Raw genomic sequence first — 21,280 nt, forward strand, 5'->3', positions numbered from 1 at the left:
GGCAAGAGAAAGGGGGGAGAGGGGGTTGGCGGAGGAGAGGCGGGCGCTAGGGAGGGGCGAGGGGAACGCCAGCGAGCGGGAGAGGGAGCCGGGGAGGAAGAGGGAGAGGGCGAGGCGCGCCTGGCGGCCGGGTTGGCTGTGGCCGCCCAGAGGCTCCTGCCAGTCCTCCCACCGACTACACCCCAGGAAGGAGGAGCTTCGGGCGCGCACAAGGCGTCAGAATCCTCAATTTCCAACTTAGCATCTTGGCAGGACCTTTGCGAAGCCAAAAGCAGAGCCCCCCGGTGCAAAGAGCGAGGGGGGAAAAGAGAAAGCAGCAAGGGCGGGGAGGGGGAAAAAAGCCTAGCCTGGGCGAGCGAGGCGCGCAGAGGAGCGGGCGCGGCGGTCGCAGCCGGAGGCGCGCGGGAAGCCAACAAGGAGGCGCCGCGGGCCGGAGCCCCGGAGCCCGGGCTCGAGGAGCAGCGGCCCAGGGCAGCCAGAGGCCAGGTGCCCGCCCGCTCGCCCTCGCAGGGCGCCGCCCGACTCGTTGGCGGCCGCGGCGCGGCGCGCCCCATGCCCCTGTGTGGCCATGTCCTACCCGCAGGGCTACTTGTACCAGCCGTCCGCCTCGCTGGCGCTCTACTCGTGCCCCGCATACAGCACCAGCGTCATTTCGGGGCCCCGTACGGATGAGCTCGGCCGCTCGTCTTCGGGTTCTGCGTTCTCTCCCTACGCTGGCTCCACTGCCTTCACGGCGCCCTCGCCGGGCTACAACTCGCACCTCCAATACGGCGCCGACCCCGCGGCTGCCGCCGCCGCCGCCTTCTCCTCGTACGTGGTGAGTGAGCGGGATCCGCCGAGGGCGAGGGCAGCCGGGCCCGGCTAACGGGCGAGGGCTGCTGGGGACACGGGCCTAGGCACCACTGCCGACCTCCCCCGCCAGGCTTCGCGGTCCCTACAAACTTGGGCGATTGTCTCGCTGGGCTTCGCCCGGGCCTTGGGCTCAGGAGTTGTTGGGAGAAAAGCCGCGTCTAGCTCGGATCCTTGAGGTGGAGGGAAGGGTTTTGAGGGGAAAGGTCGTTGTAATTAAAGCCGGATTTGGTTCAAACGGAAACTCCGGGCCGCCCTGCAAATTTTATTTTATTTTTTGGTTTTTGGAAAAGTTCAAAAGAAATAGATCCGAAATCAGAACAGAAGCGTGCTAAATCTATGCAAATGTGTTTGGCCTCGCCTTTAATTAATCCTCCAAAATGTTGCAAATCCGTAATCCTATCTTCACAATCCGATTTGGAGGTATTAAATTTCTGAAAAGTCGACCGAGCTGCGGTGCATCCGGGATTTTTCGGCCGGGTGCACTTTCTGGAAAAGCGCAGTGGCTTCGATTCGGGTTAGCATTTCTGGAGGGTGGGAGTGCTAGGCAAGGCTCAGCCTTTCCTTTGCGTTTCTTTGTGGATTAAAAGAGAAAGAAAGCAAGCCTTGGCTTCTCTTGTTCTACCCCCGTGCGCCCAACGTGAGGTCGCCCCAGAGCGGAGCATGGAGTCCCTGCTCCTGCCCAGGCCTCTATCTGGATGGTGGGCCGGGCGCGGAGGCCAGATTTGCGCACAGGGCACGGTCGTTCCCCGGCAGACCGGGTGGCACCGAGGTCGGGACAGCTTCAGGGGTCCCCGAAGGACCAGATTCAGGAATTGGGGCCTCTGCTGTCTTCTGAGGAGGGGGGCGGTGTGCTTCTGGGTCTGAGTCAACCAGCCCTCCCCCAGGGGAAGCTGGTTTGAGGGCCTGGCTCCCCCGCAAACCCCGGGGCGTAGGCAAAGAGTGCTATGGTCCTTCAACTGGCAGTGGAGACCCAGGCCCACACTTACCTCCTCTCTGCCTGTCCCCCGCAGGGCTCTCCCTACGACCACACACCCGGCATGGCGGGCTCCTTGGGGTACCACCCATACGCTGCGCCCCTGGGCTCCTACCCGTACGGGGACCCTGCATACCGGAAGAACGCCACCAGGGACGCCACGGCCACTCTCAAGGCCTGGCTCAACGAGCACCGCAAGAACCCCTACCCCACCAAGGGCGAGAAGATCATGCTGGCCATCATCACCAAGATGACCCTCACCCAGGTATCCACCTGGTTCGCCAACGCGCGCCGTCGCCTAAAGAAGGAGAACAAGATGACGTGGACTCCGCGAAACCGCAGCGAGGACGAAGAGGAGGAGGAGAACATTGATCTGGAGAAGAATGACGAGGACGAGCCCCAGAAGCCCGAGGACAAGGGCGACCCCGAAGGCCCTGAAGCAGGTTGGTGGATGAGGGAAAGGATTTGTGGAGCTGGAGTTAAGTGAATAGGGGGCCTGGAGGGGGCGCGCACGGGGCCTGGAGGTTTGGGGCCAGGGTCTCTGCCTTTGCAGGCGGGAACCGGGGCCCCGCCGCGTGGCCTCTGCGTTTCTGACAGCCTGGGTTTCGCCCACAGGAGCCGAGCCGAAGGCTACTTCGGGCTGCGAACGGCTTCAGGGGCCGCCCACCCCCGCCGGCAAGGAGACCGAAGGCAGTCTCAGCGACTCGGATTTTAAGGAGCCGCCCTCCGAGGGCCGCCACGACACGCTGCCCCGGCCCCCCCGCGCCGGCGGGCCCTCCCCAGCGGGGCCAGCGACGGCGCGGCTAGCGGAGGACCCGGCCCCTCACTACCCCGCGGGTGCGCCGCCGCCCGGATCGCACCCGTCCGCGGGAGAGCTGCCCCCCGGTCCCGGCGGGCCCTCGGTGATCCACTCGCCACCACCGCCGCCGCCGCCAGCGGTGCTCGCCAAGCCCAAATTGTGGTCTTTGGCAGAGATCGCCACATCCTCGGACAAGGTCAAGGACGGGGGCAGCGGGAGCGACGGCTCTCCGTGCCCACCGTGCCCCGGGCCTGTAGCCGGGCAAACCCTGGGAGGCAGCCGCGCGTCGCCGGCCCCGGCGCCGTCGCGCTCGCCCTCCGCGCAGTGTCCTTTTCCGGGCGGGACGGTGCTGTCCCGGCCTCTCTACTACACCGCGCCCTTCTATCCCGGCTACACGAACTATGGCTCCTTCGGACACCTTCACGGCCACCCGGGGCCCGGGCCAGGTCCCACCACCGGTCCGGGCTCTCATTTCAATGGATTAAACCAGACGGTGTTGAACCGTGCGGACGCTTTGGCTAAAGACCCGAAAATGTTGCGGAGCCAGTCTCAGCTAGACCTGTGCAAAGACTCTCCCTATGAACTGAAGAAAGGTATGTCCGACATTTAACGCGGGCTGCGTGGGTCCCGGACTTGCATAATTTATTAAAACCATGGCCTTGGCAGTTATTTTTCCATCACCAAGAGAAAGAGAGAGAGAGACAGAGAAATAAACTACCCTTCTATTCAAAAGTTTATAGTTTATGGAGATGGATGACATAAAGATGTAAACATCTCCAAATACAAAAAAAAAAAAAAATGTCTTAACCAACCGAAAAGAAAGAATTAAAAAAGGATTTGTATTAAATCTTATTCTGTATATTTAATGTAGCATTTTTGTATTTAAATTGATAATTCAATATCTTTGAAGTAAATTATGAAATCGAGACACCTGTACAGGCATTTAATGTTTTTTGTAATATAAATATATACATTTGTGTTTTCCCCAAAACTGTTTCATAGTTTAAAAATACCAAGTTTAATTTAATTTTTTACACCTATTGATTTTTCTGGGTATGAGCTAAAGTATTATTACGGAAAGGAAACAGGTTATACTCTTAGATTTAAAAAGTAAAAGAAACTGCAGCCGCCTTTGTAAAATGCAAAATATTTAATTAAAAGAGATTTTAACAGAATCAGAGCCACTCATTACTCTTTAGAAGCCTCAATAAACTGTCCATTGCCTTGGTCCAAAAGGTGCAAATGCAACTTTTTTTTCCAAGTGGGAAATGAAAGGTTCCACAGCCCCTCAGAGCCCCATGGGGAAAGCCATAATTAGGCTCCAAGCCTGGGGGAACCCGGCCCTGCCCGGGCAATGCGGATTTGGATCACTGATGCGGGCTGCTCCGGGAAGATTGGACCCTGGAGGAAGGAGAAGAGACCCAAGTGTATGCCCAGAAGGGAGAAAAGATGGCAAATCGAGCTAGAGACTCGCAGCACCCGAGCGCCAGCGCTTAACCTAATTACTTCCAATCAGTGTCGTGTTTTATGCAAAGCAATCAGCTGGTGAACTTTGCTAATGAGTTCGATTTTATGCCGGATTTAGCCCTTATTACTATTTCAAAGGTGCTGCTGGCTAATGCGGGAGGGGAGCGTTAGGGGATACCAAGGGAAGGCTTTCCCAAGTCACTGTCTCCTCTACTCCTTCAATATGGGGCATTGATCTCTTCTTTGGATTTGATTAAATTAGTGAACGTTCCATCCGCGACCACTCGGAGGGCGGGGGGCCCTGTGGATGCCCAAGCAGCCTTGGGGCTGGGGTCTTGGGACCGGCGAGGGGACTGTTCCCCCCTTTCACAGGTAGGTGTCACACTTGTCCTGAATTTCAAGCCTGCACTTTGCAGAGTTGGAGATCCGGTAGTGGGAGGAAGGGGGTGGGGTGGTAGGGAAGGCCACAGTCATTTGGGGGGAAGCTAGGGGAGCCCCCGAAGGAATCCAGAGACCCTCCCCCAAGGGCCTCTTTTTGGACAAGTGGCTTTTAGAAGCTGGAGGTCATATGCCTAGATAAGGAGGCCTTTGTGGACTCGATGAGGCTTGTCGTCGCTTTAGCACTTTTCCCCAGTTCAGATTCAAGAGTTTTGGCCCAGTAGCTACAGAAGTATTTTTGAGGCTTTTTTTTTTTTTTCATCTTAGTATCGCATATTTCATCTCAAAATGTGAACTCAGGATGCATCTCAAATCTAAATGAGGAAGAGACACCACCCAGCGTCGGAGGCCAGCCAACCCTCACTGTTCCGGCTTGGCTGGGGTGCCAGAGTCTCCATTTTGCGCCTGACATGGAGCCGCCAACGTGTTTCACTTCGTGGGAAATTTTTGGTGGTGGGGGGAGACGGGGTGTGTTACAGCAAAAACATACTCAGGCGAGGGGAATTAATTTGCTCTATTAAACCCAAGTCTCAGTGTAGAGAGAGCATGTGTTTGCACATAACACCGGTTTAATTAGGCTAAATCAAAATGCACATATTTGCATTTCTACTCAGGATTGCTTTAACCCTACTCGGCTTTTTAAACACATGCCAAAGTTGCACCGAAGTTGTTGCTCTTTTTTCCCCCCCTGATTTTCACCTGCAACGGGGCTTCTTTAGTCTATTCGAATTTAAACAAGTTTTGAAAGTAGCGTTTGTACAGATATTTTAGCGAAGAGTGGTCGAACTTGAAGGCTTAAATTAGTGAGAAAATTCACGCCGGGAAAATAATTTTAAAGTTGGAAGTGTGAATGATCAAATATGCATGAGACGATCGTATTTTATTTTGTCCCTTTAATTATAAATGATTTTTTAAACAATTGAATTCCAGAGATGACTATCTCCTTCCCGACCACCGCCTCCAGCTCCTCATCCCTCCCTCCATGCCTCCCCCCTCCTCCAGCCTGGCTCACAATCAGTTTTTCACCCCCTGTTGAATATGCAGCCCCAGGAGTCACCTTGTCTACTAAAAAGTGGGAAGAATAGGCCAGTCTCCTTCTCTTAAGGGGGGAGTTTAAGGACGACTTCAACTCGGCGGGGTTTTGGAAGCAACGGCCCTAAACCCTGACCAACGATTTTAAAAAGAAAATTACAGGCCTCCTTGTGCTCCTGGGTGTATGCAAATGATGCGGCCTCCAAAGTCAGACTGCGAGGGCTCAGGGCTGCAAGCCGAACGCCCGCCGCCGGGCAGCCTGGGAACCCGCACCGCGCCCCCGGGAGCGCGCGGCCTTTCTCCCCACCGAGGGGCTGCACTTGGAGCCTGCCGGCCGGGCAGCAAAACCACCCAGGGCTCGGCTGTTGGTGCCCAAGTCGCTGTCCTCTGCCCACATCCCTACCTCCCTTGACCTCTGCAGGGTCTATAGTTTTTCTTCGCCTGGTGGTCTGGAGTAAAAGCCCTCACTTAAGTCCGGGGTTTTCTTTTCAGGGCAGGGTTTCGATGGCCAGAGGCCTTTCTGATGTCTGTCTAGTGACTTTCCAGTTCGGAGATGGCCTGCCAGGTAGATGTAGGTTGCGGACGTTTAGGAAATCCTGGCTACGTTTGATCCCAGAAGTAGTTGTCTGTCTGTAGGGTCCCAAGTCCTTCCCAGAATCTCTGTTTTGTCACCTCTCCGGTCGTCTAGGGAGGCACGGGCTGGGGATTGGGGACCTTCTTGCATGTGCGGGGATTAGTGTTTGTTCGCAGGTTTGGATTGGGATGCTCAAGCTGCGACAAGCAGTGCCCAAGACACTTCGGTGCTGGGTTGCAGGGGCTGTAGCCACCTGCGCCTGGCTGGGCCGATTCCTGGTCCCAAGGAGAGCTTCATTCGGTATTTAGGGACTAGAAGGCACTGAATCAATCCCAAGCCACAAGGGTCATGGGATCACTGAGTGGGGTCTGTGCAGACAGTCCCCTGAGGCAGCGCCAAACCAGGAACGGGCTGGGTCCCTTTCCCTACCCCTTTGCACGGGGCCGATTTTCAGATCATGGGATTTGGGAGTGAGGGGACAGTAACTACAACTAATTTCCCGAGGGGGCATACGCGGACCTTGGGAGGTTGCGAGATGGGACCTTTCTCCTTCCTGCTCCCGAGTTTGGGGTACCTGGCCCCTAAATGTCTTTCCACCAGCTCGGGTGCGGGGCCTGCTGCGAGGCCTCCTAGTTTGTAAAGCTGTCGGGGCCAGTCATTCCCGAGACGTGCACAGCTCTTGGGATCTGGAAGGTTGAGGCGAGAGAGGGTCGTGAATGCGATTCCCGCGCAAGCCTTGTCTTTCAGCCCACCTGTCCCGGGCAAGTGGCTGCCAGATCCGGTGGAGGCACGCAACAGCGCATTGCAAAATGCCCAAAGTGAAAGGAATGTGATTGCACTCCTAAGGAGCCCGAAGCGGATGCAGTTTAGGAAGGGCGCCGCCTACTGGTCCCCCAGAGCCACCGGGCTCTCCGAGAGGGGGAGTTAAGAGAAACCCTGCTAAGCCCCCACCCACAGCAGGGCTTAAGTTCTGAACTCTGAGCTGGTCAAACTTAAGCTGTTCACCACCCCAGGTTGCCTCGGCCCTGGACCCCAGGACCCAGTTAGCATTGGGGATTTGTGGAACAGGGCCCATGACTAAAACAGCTTTAACCCTATGGATTCCCGCCATGGCTTCGCACTGTTTCAAAAACCTGGCATCAGACAACTGAGAAATATGTGAGCTACCAGATAGCCCGCGGGTGGGGCCGCAGCTGCGCCGCCCAGGCCGTGCGCTACGTTCCCGCTCTGCGCCAGGTGCGCACACGGGCACCTGGGTAGGCCGGTCCACGCTGGCACTCAGGACGCAGCGCAGTCGGGTTCCAGCTGCAGTTTGGAAAGCTCGGGTGCGGGTACCACGCAACCGTTTTGGTCTTAAGAGCTTTCCCCCCCCTTGGGGTGATCGTTATAGAAAAAGGGAAAGCAAAGAAAACAAAAGCTACCCCGCCATCGCTTAGAACCCTATTTCGAAAGCACCTTCAATGGCAAAGGTGCGACGCTTACCCCTGCGTCCGCCCACCCGGCCGGAAGTGCTAACGGGTGGTGTTGACTGGTCTCCCTCTGCTTCGGGGACGTGTGGGTGAGCAGAGCGCACCGTCGGGCTGTCGCTTCCCATCCCTTGGGGCTGCACCATCTGACAGAGAAATCGGGCCCAACTGAGACCTGGCCGTCTGTCTTTCCCTCAAACTAACCAAAGCTTTGGTGGGACTATCCCTGGACTCACCCTGCAGGTCTCCCTTTGTGACAGGGCCAGACCCGGTCTCCTTTTCGTTTGGGGCGATAAATGTGACTTGGGTCCCCGGTACTAGGCGGGACCAGATGGCCTAACAGGAGAAGGCCTCGGGGAGAGGGCAGCCGCTCTTGGCTGGACCCCCTAAGCTGGCCTGCCCCCTCGGGGCCCCTGGGGGTCTCCCGCCTCCTGTCGACTGAAGCTCCCAGCCCTTCGTCCCCCAAGGCCGCCCGCAGGGCAGCGCTCGTTTCCGGCGCCCGAACGAGCCCCGCGCGCCCGGACGCCACTTCCCAGTGAGATCTGCTTTTATTTGCTCCGAGCGAACCCCAGGCTCTCAGCGCTCCCGCCTGATGGATGCAAATGTAAATGTGCACTTATTTAATTGGATCAGGCCCCAAGATAAAAGAGATAAACGGCTCCCCGTTTGCTAACTTATTTTCCGAGGCATGCAGCGCCGCGTGGAGGGGAAGCTAATGAAGGAGCCGCGCGTCGCTCAGCGCTCCAGCTCTCCGCGGCGGTGGCGGGTTGGCCGGAGGACTCCGCGTGGGCTGCGACTCCTCCTGGACATCCTTGGCTCTGGCCCTCCACGCCCGGTGGGCTTCCCGCGGGACCTTTGCGAGGCCAGGCTGGGAAAATGAGAAGGCACATACCCGCCCTCGCCACAGACGTCTCCACTGAGGCTTGGACCTCTCTCCTTCGTACCCAGCTCTCCAGGCTTGGGTCACGCCGGGAAAGCCCACCTCCCCTCCCCGCAGGCGTCGTCCTTACACCCCAGGAAGCGTTTTCAGTAAGAAAGACAAGAGGGCAAGGAGGGAAAACCTTGCGCACCTCTCTGGCCACCATGGTCAGGTGGACCTGCCCTCCACACGGGCAGACCCCCTTCTCTATGACCGGGTGGCCTTCTCTGGGGAGTCTGGGGTGTGTTTCCGAATTGGCTGAACTCCATGGATTAACCCCTCCTCCCCCCAATAATGTACGTACTTAATACACACGACAATTTAATAATCGCCAGGGGTCTCAGAACCCGGACAGCTAGATGCTAGGAGGAGAAAGGGCTGTCCGACTTTTTTTCCCCCTCGGGGACAGAGTTCAGAGCCAGCGCGTCCTCCTGCCCCTCCAGTTCATTCCCCAATTTGGGGTTTCGATTTTTCCGGGAAAAGTTAATCTGTCTTGATGGGCTGGAGAGGGGGTCTGGGCGCGCCAGGCGGAGACCTGAGAAGACGCTGGCGGAGGAGGTGTGCGAAAGAGGAAAGAGGCGCGCTCTGGACGGAGACCCTCCCCGACTTGCCTCTGGAGGCTGTGCTAGGAGAGCGTCGAAACCTGACGAGGCTGGAGAGATCCGAGTCGGGAGAGGCCGGGCTGGGCAGGACGTCCCGGCCGCGCCCCGTCCGACGCGCTGATGGATTGGCTTGTCAGGAGAGCTCCGTGCGCGGAGCCCATCAGAAAGCACTTACCTCGCTAAACTGAAATTACTGTCTTTTCAAGGGCTAATTTGTGTAACTCCCATGGAGGGGCATGCAGGGGGTTTGATGAGGCATAAAATGATGATTAATGAATTTATTGGCCGATGCTCATCAAACAGCGGCTCAGAGCTCGCGTCCGCCCTGGCGGCCTGGCGGCGGCGCTCAACACAGCTGGGGTTCAACCTTCGGGCCCCAGAGTCTGCAAGGGTTTCCGCAAGTGGCTGGCTCTGGGCTCTTTCCCTGGCTCGGACCCTGTGACTGCTTGCTGCTGGCGGGCCCAGTCCCCAGATTAAGGAGTGCGAACCGAGTCAGGAAGGGATGGGGGCGCAGGTTCTAGCGCCGCGCCATCGCCCCCTGCGGGCAGGTTGACGGAGCCTGGAGGCAGCCTGGGGTTGCTGCAGGCCCACAGGTAAGCCAAGGCCTCTCGGATGGCAGTGAGACCTTAACGTGGAGCCTCGGGGAGCATAAAGCCATGAGCGGGGGCTGTCCTGTAGAGCCCATATGGCTTCCTGGGTGGGTGCTTGGGCCTTGGTGGCTCAGCCCAGACCTTGCAACTTACTTTGCTCTGTGTCCTTGGACAGGTCCAATAACCCATCTGAGCCTCCTGTCTTCACCTGGGGCTGGACCCCCTGGCCTTAACGTGGATTGTAGTGCACGGCTGGTGGACATTCTTCAACGCAGTTATTAAAGCCACACTATCTTAAAGACAGAAGCTCACTGGTGTCACCAATCCAGACTTGGGGAAGAGGAGGAGGTGGGAGACAGAGCCTTTGGGTTCTGATTTGAAGGGGAGAATCCTGCTACAATAGCCTGTCCCTTAGCACTCCCACTTCCTAGCTAGCACTGCTCCCAGGGACTTAAAGGAGGGCCGTGGGGGAGGCAGAGAAGGCAGAACCTGCTCAAGGCTGAACTTCCGGGGTGCTGACTGGAGTTCCCCTGGAGTCCCCTTAGGTAGCAGAACCCAGTTTCAGGTGAGTTGCAGGACAGGTCAGGGCTCCTCCCACCAGCCCCTTGTCTGCAGGCTCACATTATTTAGAATATATACACAGGGACCTTTGGACTGGTCTCTAGGGATTTTAAAGGTGAGCTTGGGTTCTTTTCTCTGTATTCAACACCTTCCCTTCTGACCTTACACCCCCTCAAACTGTCCCTAGATTTCTCAACAACCAACTGTACTTTTGCCTCCAGGAGGCATCCTGACTTCCTGCAACAGAAGGCCAGAGAGACCTTGGCATTGGCCTCTCCAGGGGAATGCTTTCCACTGGTCTCCTTGTGAGTGCAGCTTCAGTTAAATGGTTTCCTTCTTTTCCTCCAACTGATGTTAATTGAGCACCTACATTATGCCAGATGCAGGGTTCCAGGTGCTGATGATGCAACATGGATAAAATCAAATCCCTGCCCTCCTGGAGCTTACACTTCAGAGGGAAAGACAGAAACTAAACAAATGAGTGTGCCAATGACATCACCATGTCCTAGTGGCAAGGGTTTTAAGAAATTCTAAGGTGGGTAAGGAGTATACTCTTTCAGTGACATTGTCTGGGAAGGCTCCCTCAGGGAGTGGAACTTAAGCCGAGATCTGAAAGAATTTAGGGATACAGATATTTGGGGGAAGAGAGTTTTAGGCAGAAGGCATAGCAAATGCAAAGATCCTGAGATAGGAGCAGGTTGAGCAACAGCAAGGAGACCCTTGTAGGAGGGGAGGAGGCCAAGGCAAAGGGGAGGAGGCGCGGGGACCCTTTCCTCATGAGATGTTTGGAATTCATGGCGGGACAGCTTGCACTTCAGAGGGGACCTTTTGGCTCATTTCACTTGGAGTAGAAAGTGCGAGGTCTTGATGGGAGTGACGAGTGACATCCCTAGGTGTGAGGAGCTGAAATTCTGGAAGGGCCAGAGTGGAATCAGGGAGCAGTTGGGAGGCCGATGGAGGATCCTGTGGAGGGTGATACTGCCTTGGGCCACCAGTAGCCAGAGAGTGGGGAGAAGTGGCCAGGTTTGGGCCACACTTTGGAGGATGAGAGAAGGAAGAGATTTCTGGGTACTTCCAAGGATTGGGGCCTGAGCACCCAGGGGAGTAGGAGGGCCATTTGCTGAAATGTCAAACATTAAGGGAGGAGCAGGGTTAGATACTCTGATGGACCCCAAGCCCTTCGGCTCACAGTGCTTGTTCTCATGGACACATTGGGTGGACAGTCACCAGGTACCCAACCGTCCAGAATGAGATGCATGTAGGGAAAATCCCAGAGCCAACAGAATCCCTGTCCTCTGCCCCCAGCTTCCCCTCCCTTCCTGTCTCTTCTCCCAGGGGACACACTGAGGCTCAGGAAGCAAACAGGACTCGTCCAGGCAGATACAGAGAGTGCACAGGCAGAGCCAGGTCCCAAGCCCAGGTCCGAGTCCCCCCCTCCTGTCCAAGCTAAGTTCTCCAGGATGTCTGTATTTCCACAGAGAAGTCCCCGAAACAAAATGACTTAACAGACAGGGATGAATTTATAATGGCAGCCTCTCAGACGCGGTGACAGGCTGTCAAGGGAGATATTTTTAGGTTGGGCCGGGAAACATCTTAGGCCTCCTCAGGACTGTGTGTGAAGTACAGATGAGGAGTGCGCCATCTCTCCCAGAGACCCAGAGACAGCGAGGAGGAGGCGCGGGGACCCTTTCCCTGCCAGGAAGCGTTTTCTTCCCCACATAATTGCGCTCTGAGAGGATCTGCTCATTCCTCTACTGGAAGCCACTTGTGCCTGCCCACAATTATCTCTCAAAGTGTAAGCAAAAATTAATGTCCTCCGTCAGTCCTTCTATGGAGCACCTTCTATCAAACATAGATCTGAGTAGGAGCACGGCTCTGAGCCCTGACTCTTTCATGCATTTATTTTGAATTTTTTTTTTTTGACATTTCAGCCTGCTTCCTCTCAATCCCTTTCTTGACTTTTTGTATTGAATTGTATGTACAGTCGTCAGCTGGGGAAATTTTTTTTTTCCTCTCCTGTAAACTATCAGTGACTTTGTCCCCAAGGGAACCCACAGGCCCTTAGCAGCTCAACATCTTTCAAGCCGAGTGAGACATCTGTTAGCCCCACATTCCGAATACCCTCATGGTTTCCAGAATGTTCCAGACACCTTCCCGGCTAACTCGGTCTGACATCAGACTCACTACATAGTTGTTTCTGAGTCTTTTTTTTTTTTTTTTTAGATTCAAACCACAAGGGTTTTTGTTGTTGTTGTTGTTGTTATTGTTTGTCTTTTTTTTACCTTCTATTTGTATCCGGTACCTAAATGCAGACCCTGTGTAATCGGCGGCTCTTTCTCCAAATACCCAGATGTACAAAGACGCTCCCGGTGAGCTGAGGACCAATTTTCCTGGATCACATAAAAGAGCAGATGAGTGGCAAGTTGGAGAAAAGGGCTCATTTGGAATAAACGCCACCTCTCTGCTGTCACAAGGAGTGTGGCGGAGAAACACTGCCCTGGTTTGTTTGGGTTGGTGGAGTTGTTTTTCTCTGCAGATTTTTGTTTTCTTCTTTTTCATTTCCCTTTCAATCTGCTCAGGCTCCTGCCAGCCCCAGCGCATCTGGGGGGGATGTCTGAGAAGGCCCCCAGGACTCCAGGCCGCAGGCTCCGGCCCCACCCTGCCTTTCCTTGTCAGGATCTTTGACTCTTAGAACTAATATCATTTTTTCCTTAAAATTTTGTCACCATTTCCTGATTTTGAAAGGGGTATGGATAGAGCTACTGTGACTGTAGCAGGAGACAATTAGAATAAAAATTGAATTCAGTGAATGTGCCCCCGGACTTGAAGGCCTTCGGTGGCTCTTCTGGCCCTTCCTCTGCCCTATCCTGTCTGCTTTGCAGGCGGCCCTCAGAATGACGTGGGTGCCCCATGAGTGTCTCTTCACCCCCCGAAATCATCTCATGTGCCCCCCTCCCCCAGTTACATTCGGGATTTAGCTTTTCTTTTTCTGCAGTCTGGGGATCAAACACCAGAGCCCAGGGTCTCATGTGCGCTAGGCAAGCGGTCGACCACTGGGCTACACCCCCAGTTTCGTTTCCTCTTGAGACAGAGTCTTGTTGGGTCATCCAGGCTCAGGGCATATTCCTGGTCCCGAGTGACTCCTCCTGCTTCAACCTCCCCAGGGGCATGAGACTTGCCCTTCCTACACTTTGGGAAATCGCTTTGGCTCCTTTTGTAGGTATGGAAGCTAAGGACCTCAGGAGTCCAGCAACTTGCTGAAGGTCCCATAGGTTGGTGACAGAGTCAGGGACATGCTGTCCTTCCCTAACCTGATCCCCCCACGCCTCCACCAATAAAGCCCATCTCAGGCTGAGCTTCTGGGGAGGCACCACTCAAAAGGAGGATCCTCACAAGCCTGCCCAGCTTCGTCCCTCCTGTCCCACTGGGGCTGCCATGCCTGGCCTGTCTTCCGGCCTGTGGTCACACTCTGGGGATACAAGGCCAAAGCCAACAACCGACTATGCTTCTTGGCAACAGAAAGGGTCTCGATCCTGTGTCCTGCTGGGGTAGAGGGGCCGAGCCCCCAGCTCTGAGCAAAGCTTGGAGGTGGTGGTACTAGGGACACACTGAAAGGGCTTTAGTGGGTGGCTGCCATCTCCCTTTGAGAGTCCTTTCCCCCAGGCTCCCCCATGTGCCTCTTCTCCTGCTGCTGGCTGTGGGAGCGCCCCAACCTGCTGGCCTCCCCTGTTCCTGCAGACTGTTAATGAGTGGGGGCCGATGGGTTCCCAGGTTAGGGCTGCTCACGGTCGTGTCTCGCCCCTTCCCCCTCCCCCGTGGGGATTCAGGTGGGCCCTCCCCTGCGTGCACTGGCAGGTCGGCCACGCCCCTCGGCCCGCTGCAGCTGCGCCTGGCTCAGCATCCAGACCCTCCTCCGCCCTGGCTCCAAGCAACATGTCAGCGGCCACCCAAATATATATCCCTAGCTGGAAGGACCACAGCACCCGATTCCAAAAGGCACCCAACTGAAGCCACCCTCCCCGATGCCACTCAAATCAGCCTCTCCTCCCGGCCTCCACTGGTGGAAGACTTTGGAAACCTCCTTACGTCTTTCTCCTTTCACATTTCACAAGCGCTCACTCCCACGTCCCCTGGATCCTTCCGAGGGGTCTCCTTCAAGTCTCCCTCTCCACAACTCTAGCCCCGGTCTTTGTCGTCTGGGGCATGTGTGGTCCCTTGCTGGGATCTTCTCTGTAGCCACAGAGCCCAAAGCCCGCTGTGTCCTGGGTATTGATAGAATTTTTTTTTTAAATCCATGGATCCTAATCCAACATATTTGTTGGTACTCAGGAGTCAGATATGGGTTCAAATCCTGACTGCTGCCCTCTGTTACTTGGGGTGAATTAGGGACCCAGGTTACTCTGAACACAGGACCCAGGACCGGAGGTGGTGACCAAGGTGGGCTGCAGAGCCTGCCTGCCCAAATCCCTGCCCCATCTGTGCCCCCAGCCAGCTCTGGAGGCCTGAGCAAGTTCCTCACCTCTCTGGACCTCAGTATCGTCCTCCGTAAGGCAGGGATGATAACAGTTATCAATCTCAGAGGGTAAATTAGAGCATGTGCACAAAGCCCACCAAAGCACGCAGCCGACTCTGAACAAAGATACGTCCCAACCAGTATGACTTCATAAATATTGTTTCCTAGGATGGAAAAATGACTTCATCTGAGAATTTCTAAAATTGTGTGTAGTGTATTTTCCCCAATTTGTAACTGCTTCACATCTTTTTGCTGACCTGTCAATGTTTAAGATGTCTAGAGTTAAAAAAAAAAAAAGAAGAAGAAAGAAAGAAAGAAAGAAAAGAAAAAAAAAAAGCTTATTTTAGGAATCACTCCTTGGAACATTATTTCATTACTTAAACTCATTGCTGACTCATCGGTCCCTTGGTAACTGAGTCTTTCTTTACCAATAACTTTAATTACATCAATCACTCATTCCAAAAACAGCTGAATAATGAAAACTCCTGGAGGTGACACTCTGGACTTCTGTCACACAAGAGGGGACCTGTGGCAGAAGGACCGGTTTTTCTTTTCTTTTCCTTTTTCTTTTTAATAGCATTCAGAACCTCAAACATAAAGAATATGTTTAGATCATATTATTTTTATCATCTGTTCATCTAGCGGTGTATCTACCACCAGCAATTCTCTGTGCAGAAGGAAATGACAATTTATAACTTTTTGAATTTCTTTTTTTTTTTTTTTGATATTTCTAATACATAAGGGCCAAATTTCTGCCTCTAGGGTCAAAGAAATGATACTTGAGAATTGCAACACCAATTCCTTTGCTAAGAGCTGCTAATTGCACAGTGCAAGGGATAACCTATTACTGAAATGATTATTTTGTCGTCAGTATTAAAAGCTGCCTTATTAAGCTTTAATGTGCGTTGCTTTGGGTTTTTTTTTTTTTTCGGTGTTTTTTTGCTTTGTTTGTACCAGGAATTGAACCCAGGGGCACTTAACCACTGAGCCACATCCCCAGACCTATATATATTTTATTTAGAGACAGGGTCCCTCTGAGTTGCTAAGTGCCTCGCTAAGTTGCTGAGACTGGCTTTGAACTCACGATCCTCCTGCCTCAGCCTCCCCAGTCTCTGGGATTACAGGTGTGCGCCACCGTGCCCGACCGTGCCAGTTATTGCACTAAAGTTTTTACACCTATCTTTTCCGGAGAGCCCCGTCAATTGCTGTGGAACAGGCTCTGTGTTTTTAACCTTTTTTCAGATGAGGAAACTAAGGCACTGAAAGATTCGCTTGGCTAAGTGGGTGTCAAAGTGAGATAAGAGCCCAGAATGTCTGACTGTCGTTTTCTGTGCTTAGACAGGACCAAGGGGGAGAGGCTGCTGTTCTGCTGCCTTAGGCATTAGCTGGTTTTCTAGCTATTTATGGCTCCCACCGACCGTGCATGGAGTGAGGTGGCTGCTGGTTGCTAGCCTGACATGTCATCTGACTCTGCCGGGAAGAAGCAGTCCCCGATTTGGTGAGAGGCCTAGGGGAAGCCAGGGCCAGCGTCACACAAAACCTCCCTCAGAGTGACACAGCTCCTCCTGCCCTCCAGGCTCTGGTCTGCCAGCCCTGGACTGGGACATTGGCCTCCTCATAGGTTCTGCCTCCCAGCCGTCCCCCCATCGTCCCATCTACCACTTTTACCTTGTTGGCTAAGAGACAATGGAGCTCTGGACGGTGGCAGAGCATGAGAGTGACAAAATGAAAGCAGCACTTCAAAACCTGAAGTCCCAGCCGGGTGCGGTGGCGCACGCCTGGAATCCCAGCGGCTCAGGAGGCTGAGGCAGGAGGACCGTGAGTTCAAAGCCAGCCTCAGCAAGGGTGAGGCACTAAGCGATTCAGGGAGACCCTGTCTCTCAATAAAATACAAATAGGGCTGGGGATGGGGCTCAGTGGTCGAGGTCCCCTGAGTTCAATCCCTGGCACCCCCCCAAAAAAAAACCCACCTGGGGTTCTATGGGAATCTACCTGGGGACTCCAGAGGATCTACCTGTGGTGTGACCCTGAGAGCCCAGGTATCTGCCCTGGGTCAGGCTCTGAGGCAGGACAGGGAGGAGCTCACACTCTGCTCCTGGGGGGCAGCAGAGCCACTTGGCACCTCTGGGCAGCGGTGGAGCTGCTGTGTGGTGACTTCCTGCCCCCTCACACAACCAGGGAGGTTTCCTTCCCTCCACCGGGGTTCCCTTAACTACCTCTGGCCCTGTCCCAGCCCTTTCCTACTGAACCACAAGTGTGGGGACCTTGAACGTCTCCACGCCATCTTCCTGGCGTGGCCCGGAGTCAGGCTCCTGGGTCCCTTCCACCTAGCAATGGGAGGGCCCACCAGCCTTCCCCCTTTTCTCCACAGTGTCACACCCACTTCCAAATCTGCTGGCTCAACATTTTTTCTTTGAACCTCCTCTCCATCCCCAGGGACATCCCAGCCACTGTCACCTCTCCACTGTCACATCTCACCTCCTGGGTGGCCTCTCAGCTCTAGTCTGTTCCCGGCAGTTGATTTTCCCCTCTGAGGCAGACTGCATACATGACGACGCAGATTCATTACGAAACCATGTCATGCTTCCTATTGTTCTCATACCAGGCCCCGAGAAACCTAAGTACCATGTTCCTTCAAACCCAATACTCTAAAGCTGTAAAATTATTTGCCATGTCTACGCACATTTCACCGCTGGGCCTTTGCACATGCTGTTTCCTCTGCCTCTTAAACCCTCTCACCCCCTTGGCTTCCCACCTTCCTACAGACCACAGAAACGTCTATACTTAAAGCCCCTGCCTCAGTGCCCTGCCCCTCTCAGTGCTGAAGGTTTAAACCAAGGGACGAGCATGAGTTCAACTCCACTTCTACCTTTTGTTCTATGTGTGAACTTGGATATTTAGTTCAGCTCTGAGATTCAGTTTCTCCATCTGTAAAATGGACACAGGTATAGGTAAGAGTCCATTCTAGGGGGACACTTAACCACTGAGTCACATCCCCAGCCCTTTTTATTTTATTTTATTTTTTTTATTTTGATACAGGGTCTTGCTGAGTTGCTGAGGCTGGCCTTGAATTTGTGATCCTCCTGCCTCAGCCTCCCAAGCCGCTGGGATTACAGGCTTACACCAACGTGCCCAGCTCTCTGTGCTTTTGAGGAAGTTAATTCAATTCTGGGTCCAGGGCTGGGCATGTGATTTACGTGTGGCCGACATTCCATCCCCTTGAATATAGGGATTGGTTCAGGAATGGGTACAAGACCTAACTGGACCCAGTGAGCTTGAGACCTAGGATTTTTATTAAAATTGAAGGGAAGGGGAAGCTTCCTTTTCCCATTGGACTTGAACCCTGGGACTATGAATCATACAAGGAAACAACACAGTGAACCCCCCCCCCCCGACATCCATAAGAACGGGAGCCTAATCAGAATAAGATGTATCCCATGCTCAGATACTTACATCAAAATGGATTCTGCTGTCATGTGTGACTATAGAAAACCAGTAAATAATTTTAAAAAGGAAGAAACCTGGGATGAAGTTCAGCAGAGCTGGAAGATGACAAGAGACCAGACCTTGGACACTTGGAGCCCTGGCATTACACTTTGCCTGAAGACAGTTGGAACCACTCAACTTGGGTTTGTGAGTCAACTTCCCTTTTGTTGAAGGAGTTTGAGTTTCACCTTCTGTTATTTGCAACCAAAAAGTCCCAACCAGGACAGATCCCTTCCAGCCCCAGAGCCCCTCAGAGAAATAGATGTTAAAGCTGTTCACAAACATTCCAGCTTCTCTTCCCTGGGCAGGTGGTGAGATGGCGCTTCGTCACTCATTCTGAGTGAGGCCTGGCATGTGGCATTCATTGTCAACAAAACATAAGTAGAAGTGATGGCTCTCACTTCTCGGTGGGCTGTTTAAGATTCAGTGTACAATTCACCTTCTCTCTTTCCTTCCCATAATGATATTGCAGATGGTGGAGGCTCCATCAGCCTGGGTCCCAGCTTGAGGACAACGTGAAGCACAGACCAAGCATAGATGTTTGGCGGATATGTATCGTGAGCCAGAAATAAACCTTTGTTGCTTTAAGCCGTTAAGATACTGAGTCATTTGTTATAGCATCAAACCTTAACCTATACTTACTGATATGCTCAGAATTCTTATTTCTGTCTCCTGCTCTCTCTCCTCCGCCTTCTTCTCTTTTCCTTCTTCTTTTCTTTCTTCCTCATCCTTTCCCTCTTTGTCTTCCCTTTTCTTTTTCTTCTCCCTTTCTTCTTCCTCCCATCTCTCCTTGTTGACTTGCTCTATCTTCTAATTCCATTTCTTAACTTATCTCTGTCAACAGATCATTAAAAATCTTCCATGATTGCTCATCTCCTGCTTTCTCAGCAATATCCAAGTGGACATTGGCAGGAGATAACCAGCCTGCCCCAACAAAGCCATGCCCCTGGCATCCACACCAGTGCCAATCAATTATAGCTGTCAGTCATTCATCCCCCCCAGCACGGGCCTCAGCAGGCCAACGTCCTAATCATCTTATTGGATTCACAGGGCTCTGAGTTCTGGAATAAAACCTTTCCAGAAATTCTCCTTCATTATCTTAGGAAAATGAACAGTATTCTGAAGTTTGTGGCAAAGTATTTATAACATGATGCTCTGCCAAGGTAAAACGTTGACAAGTAATAATATTATGTACATCAGTTTCAGTCCTTAATAAGCAATTTCTACAGTTAATGAAGCCAATGCACAAGGTTCTGCTGGGGAGGGGGTTTGAAAATGACTAAGCTTTTTCAAAGGTAGAAAAGTAGAGTAAATCATTCTCGAAGCTTGAACGGGGACATCATTATCAGTCTAGGCCACACTTGGAAGCTCAGGGGTCTCAGATTCACCTGCCAGTGAGAGCCAGGCAGGCCATGTCCATGGGCAAAGCTGGCCAAATGGGAGTGGTGGGAGCTACAGGGGACTTCATAGTGATCCTTCTACATTCACCTCTAGCTGATTGTCCCCAGGATGGAAGGCACACTGGAGGTGGCCAGTTCTTCCACTTTATTTATCCATGTATTTATTTTTTGCAGTACTGGGAAGTGAACTCAGGGGCACTCGGCCACTGAGGCACATCCCCAGCCCTATTTTGTATTTTATTTAGAGACAGGGTCTCACTGAGTTGCTTTGGCTTTGAACTCACGATCTTCCTGTCTCAGCCTCCTGAGCTGCTTTTATTTCTCTAAGGGAAACTTGAAATTCATACAAATTGCCAACTATCTCCTATATTTTCCTATTAAATACCATAAGGTTCACCCTTAGTTGGCAATCATGGGATGTGTGAGAGCACGTAACACACTGCTTCCTGTTATCTGTTCTCATCCTCCATCATCTTTGTTTTCAGATTAGGAGACCAAGGCTCAGGAAGGCCAAGTGCATCACTTAAAGGGGCACAGCCAGAGTCTGAACCCGGGGTCTGCACCTTCAGACTCAACTGCTTTCTGGTCCGCCTGTGATCCCCAGTTTCCTTTTAGTGCCGTGTGTGACACACCCAGGCTACCTGTACGCCAAGGACTCCTGCTCCCCTTTCCGTGGGGAAGGTTGGTAATGGGAAGTAGCCAAGAGCCAGACATGACCATAGGCTCCTTCTGGATGAAGTCCTATGTTTAATTGGCAAGAGCCAATGGAGTATGATTGGAGGTGACTTTCGTTAGTTCCAGCCAATGGCAGGTACAAGATGGGTGTTCCTTCTCCTCCTCCAGCTTGTTGAAGTGGAACACAGGCCCTGGGAAGCATTTATTGCAGATGAAATGAACCCCGAATTGCAAGATGGACTCAATCTACCTTCCCAAATCGTCATTTGGAGAAAAATCACCTCCAGTCCGGGGGATCTGTTTTGGACTTGACATCAGAGAGAATTTCTGTTATATCTGAGTCACGAACGTTTTGGGCATTGTTTGTTATAGCAGCTAGCAGGACCTAAACGGACACACGTAGGAATGAATTAAACAAAAACAACAAAAGTCTGTTCCTTTTCTCTTGCAATATTGGCAGGAAGAGTTTATAATAAAGGATCGTCCATGTGAATGGATGGGTCTAGAATGAGGAAATTATTCTAATGAGGTTTGGTTTTTGGCGATGGGGGTGTAGTGGCCCTGAGTGTACCCTGTCTCTGGCCCTCTCCCCACGCCTGGCTTTAAAGAGTGTTTCAGCTGGAGGGGAGCATACCATCCCTGAGCTCCCGGAGGAAGACAACAGTCAAAACAAGCACTTGGCCTGTCTAGGCCTCACACCCTCCTCCGTGATGGGCATCAACATGTTGGAAACATCAAAGGCAGTGAGATATCTTAAGCATAAGGAGATTAACATTTACAAAGGTTTGCCCCTCGGCCTACTCCCAGGGATCCAGCAGACAGAGCCAGAAGGGACGGATGGACACCCCCATCCTCACTGGGGTCTTCAGGCATCTTGTATTAGAAGATTTTGTTTTTTTCTTTTGAGCTTTCTGCTCAATTTGGGATGTAGGA

At 53.1% G+C, this 21,280-nt stretch overlaps 1 protein-coding gene across 2 annotated transcripts; it reads left to right on the top strand.

The window, feature by feature from the left end:
• Window positions 1-107: 107 nt before the first annotated feature.
• On the top strand, window positions 108-5,622 carry Irx5 (iroquois homeobox 5). Of its 2 annotated transcripts, XM_046434847.2 has the most exons (4): window positions 108-817; window positions 1,863-2,268; window positions 2,441-3,217; window positions 4,797-5,622. In XM_046434847.2, exons 1-4 carry the CDS (start codon window positions 569-571, stop codon window positions 5,048-5,050), a joined length of 1,686 nt encoding a protein of 561 aa, XP_046290803.1. In that variant the 5' UTR covers window positions 108-568; the 3' UTR covers window positions 5,051-5,622. The 2 variants fall into 2 exon arrangements, with proteins under 2 accessions (XP_046290803.1, XP_046290804.1); XM_046434848.2 differs by lacking the exon at window positions 4,797-5,622 and having other exon boundaries at window positions 110-817; window positions 2,441-3,859.
• The last annotated feature ends 15,658 nt before the right edge of the window (window positions 5,623-21,280 follow it).

The sequence above is a fragment of the Marmota monax genome, unplaced genomic scaffold (assembly GCF_021218885.2).
Source record: "Marmota monax isolate L192 unplaced genomic scaffold, Marmota_monax_Labrador192_F-V1.1 WCK01_AAM20220418_F8-fsc00024, whole genome shotgun sequence".
Classification (NCBI taxonomy): domain Eukaryota; kingdom Metazoa; phylum Chordata; class Mammalia; order Rodentia; family Sciuridae; genus Marmota; species Marmota monax.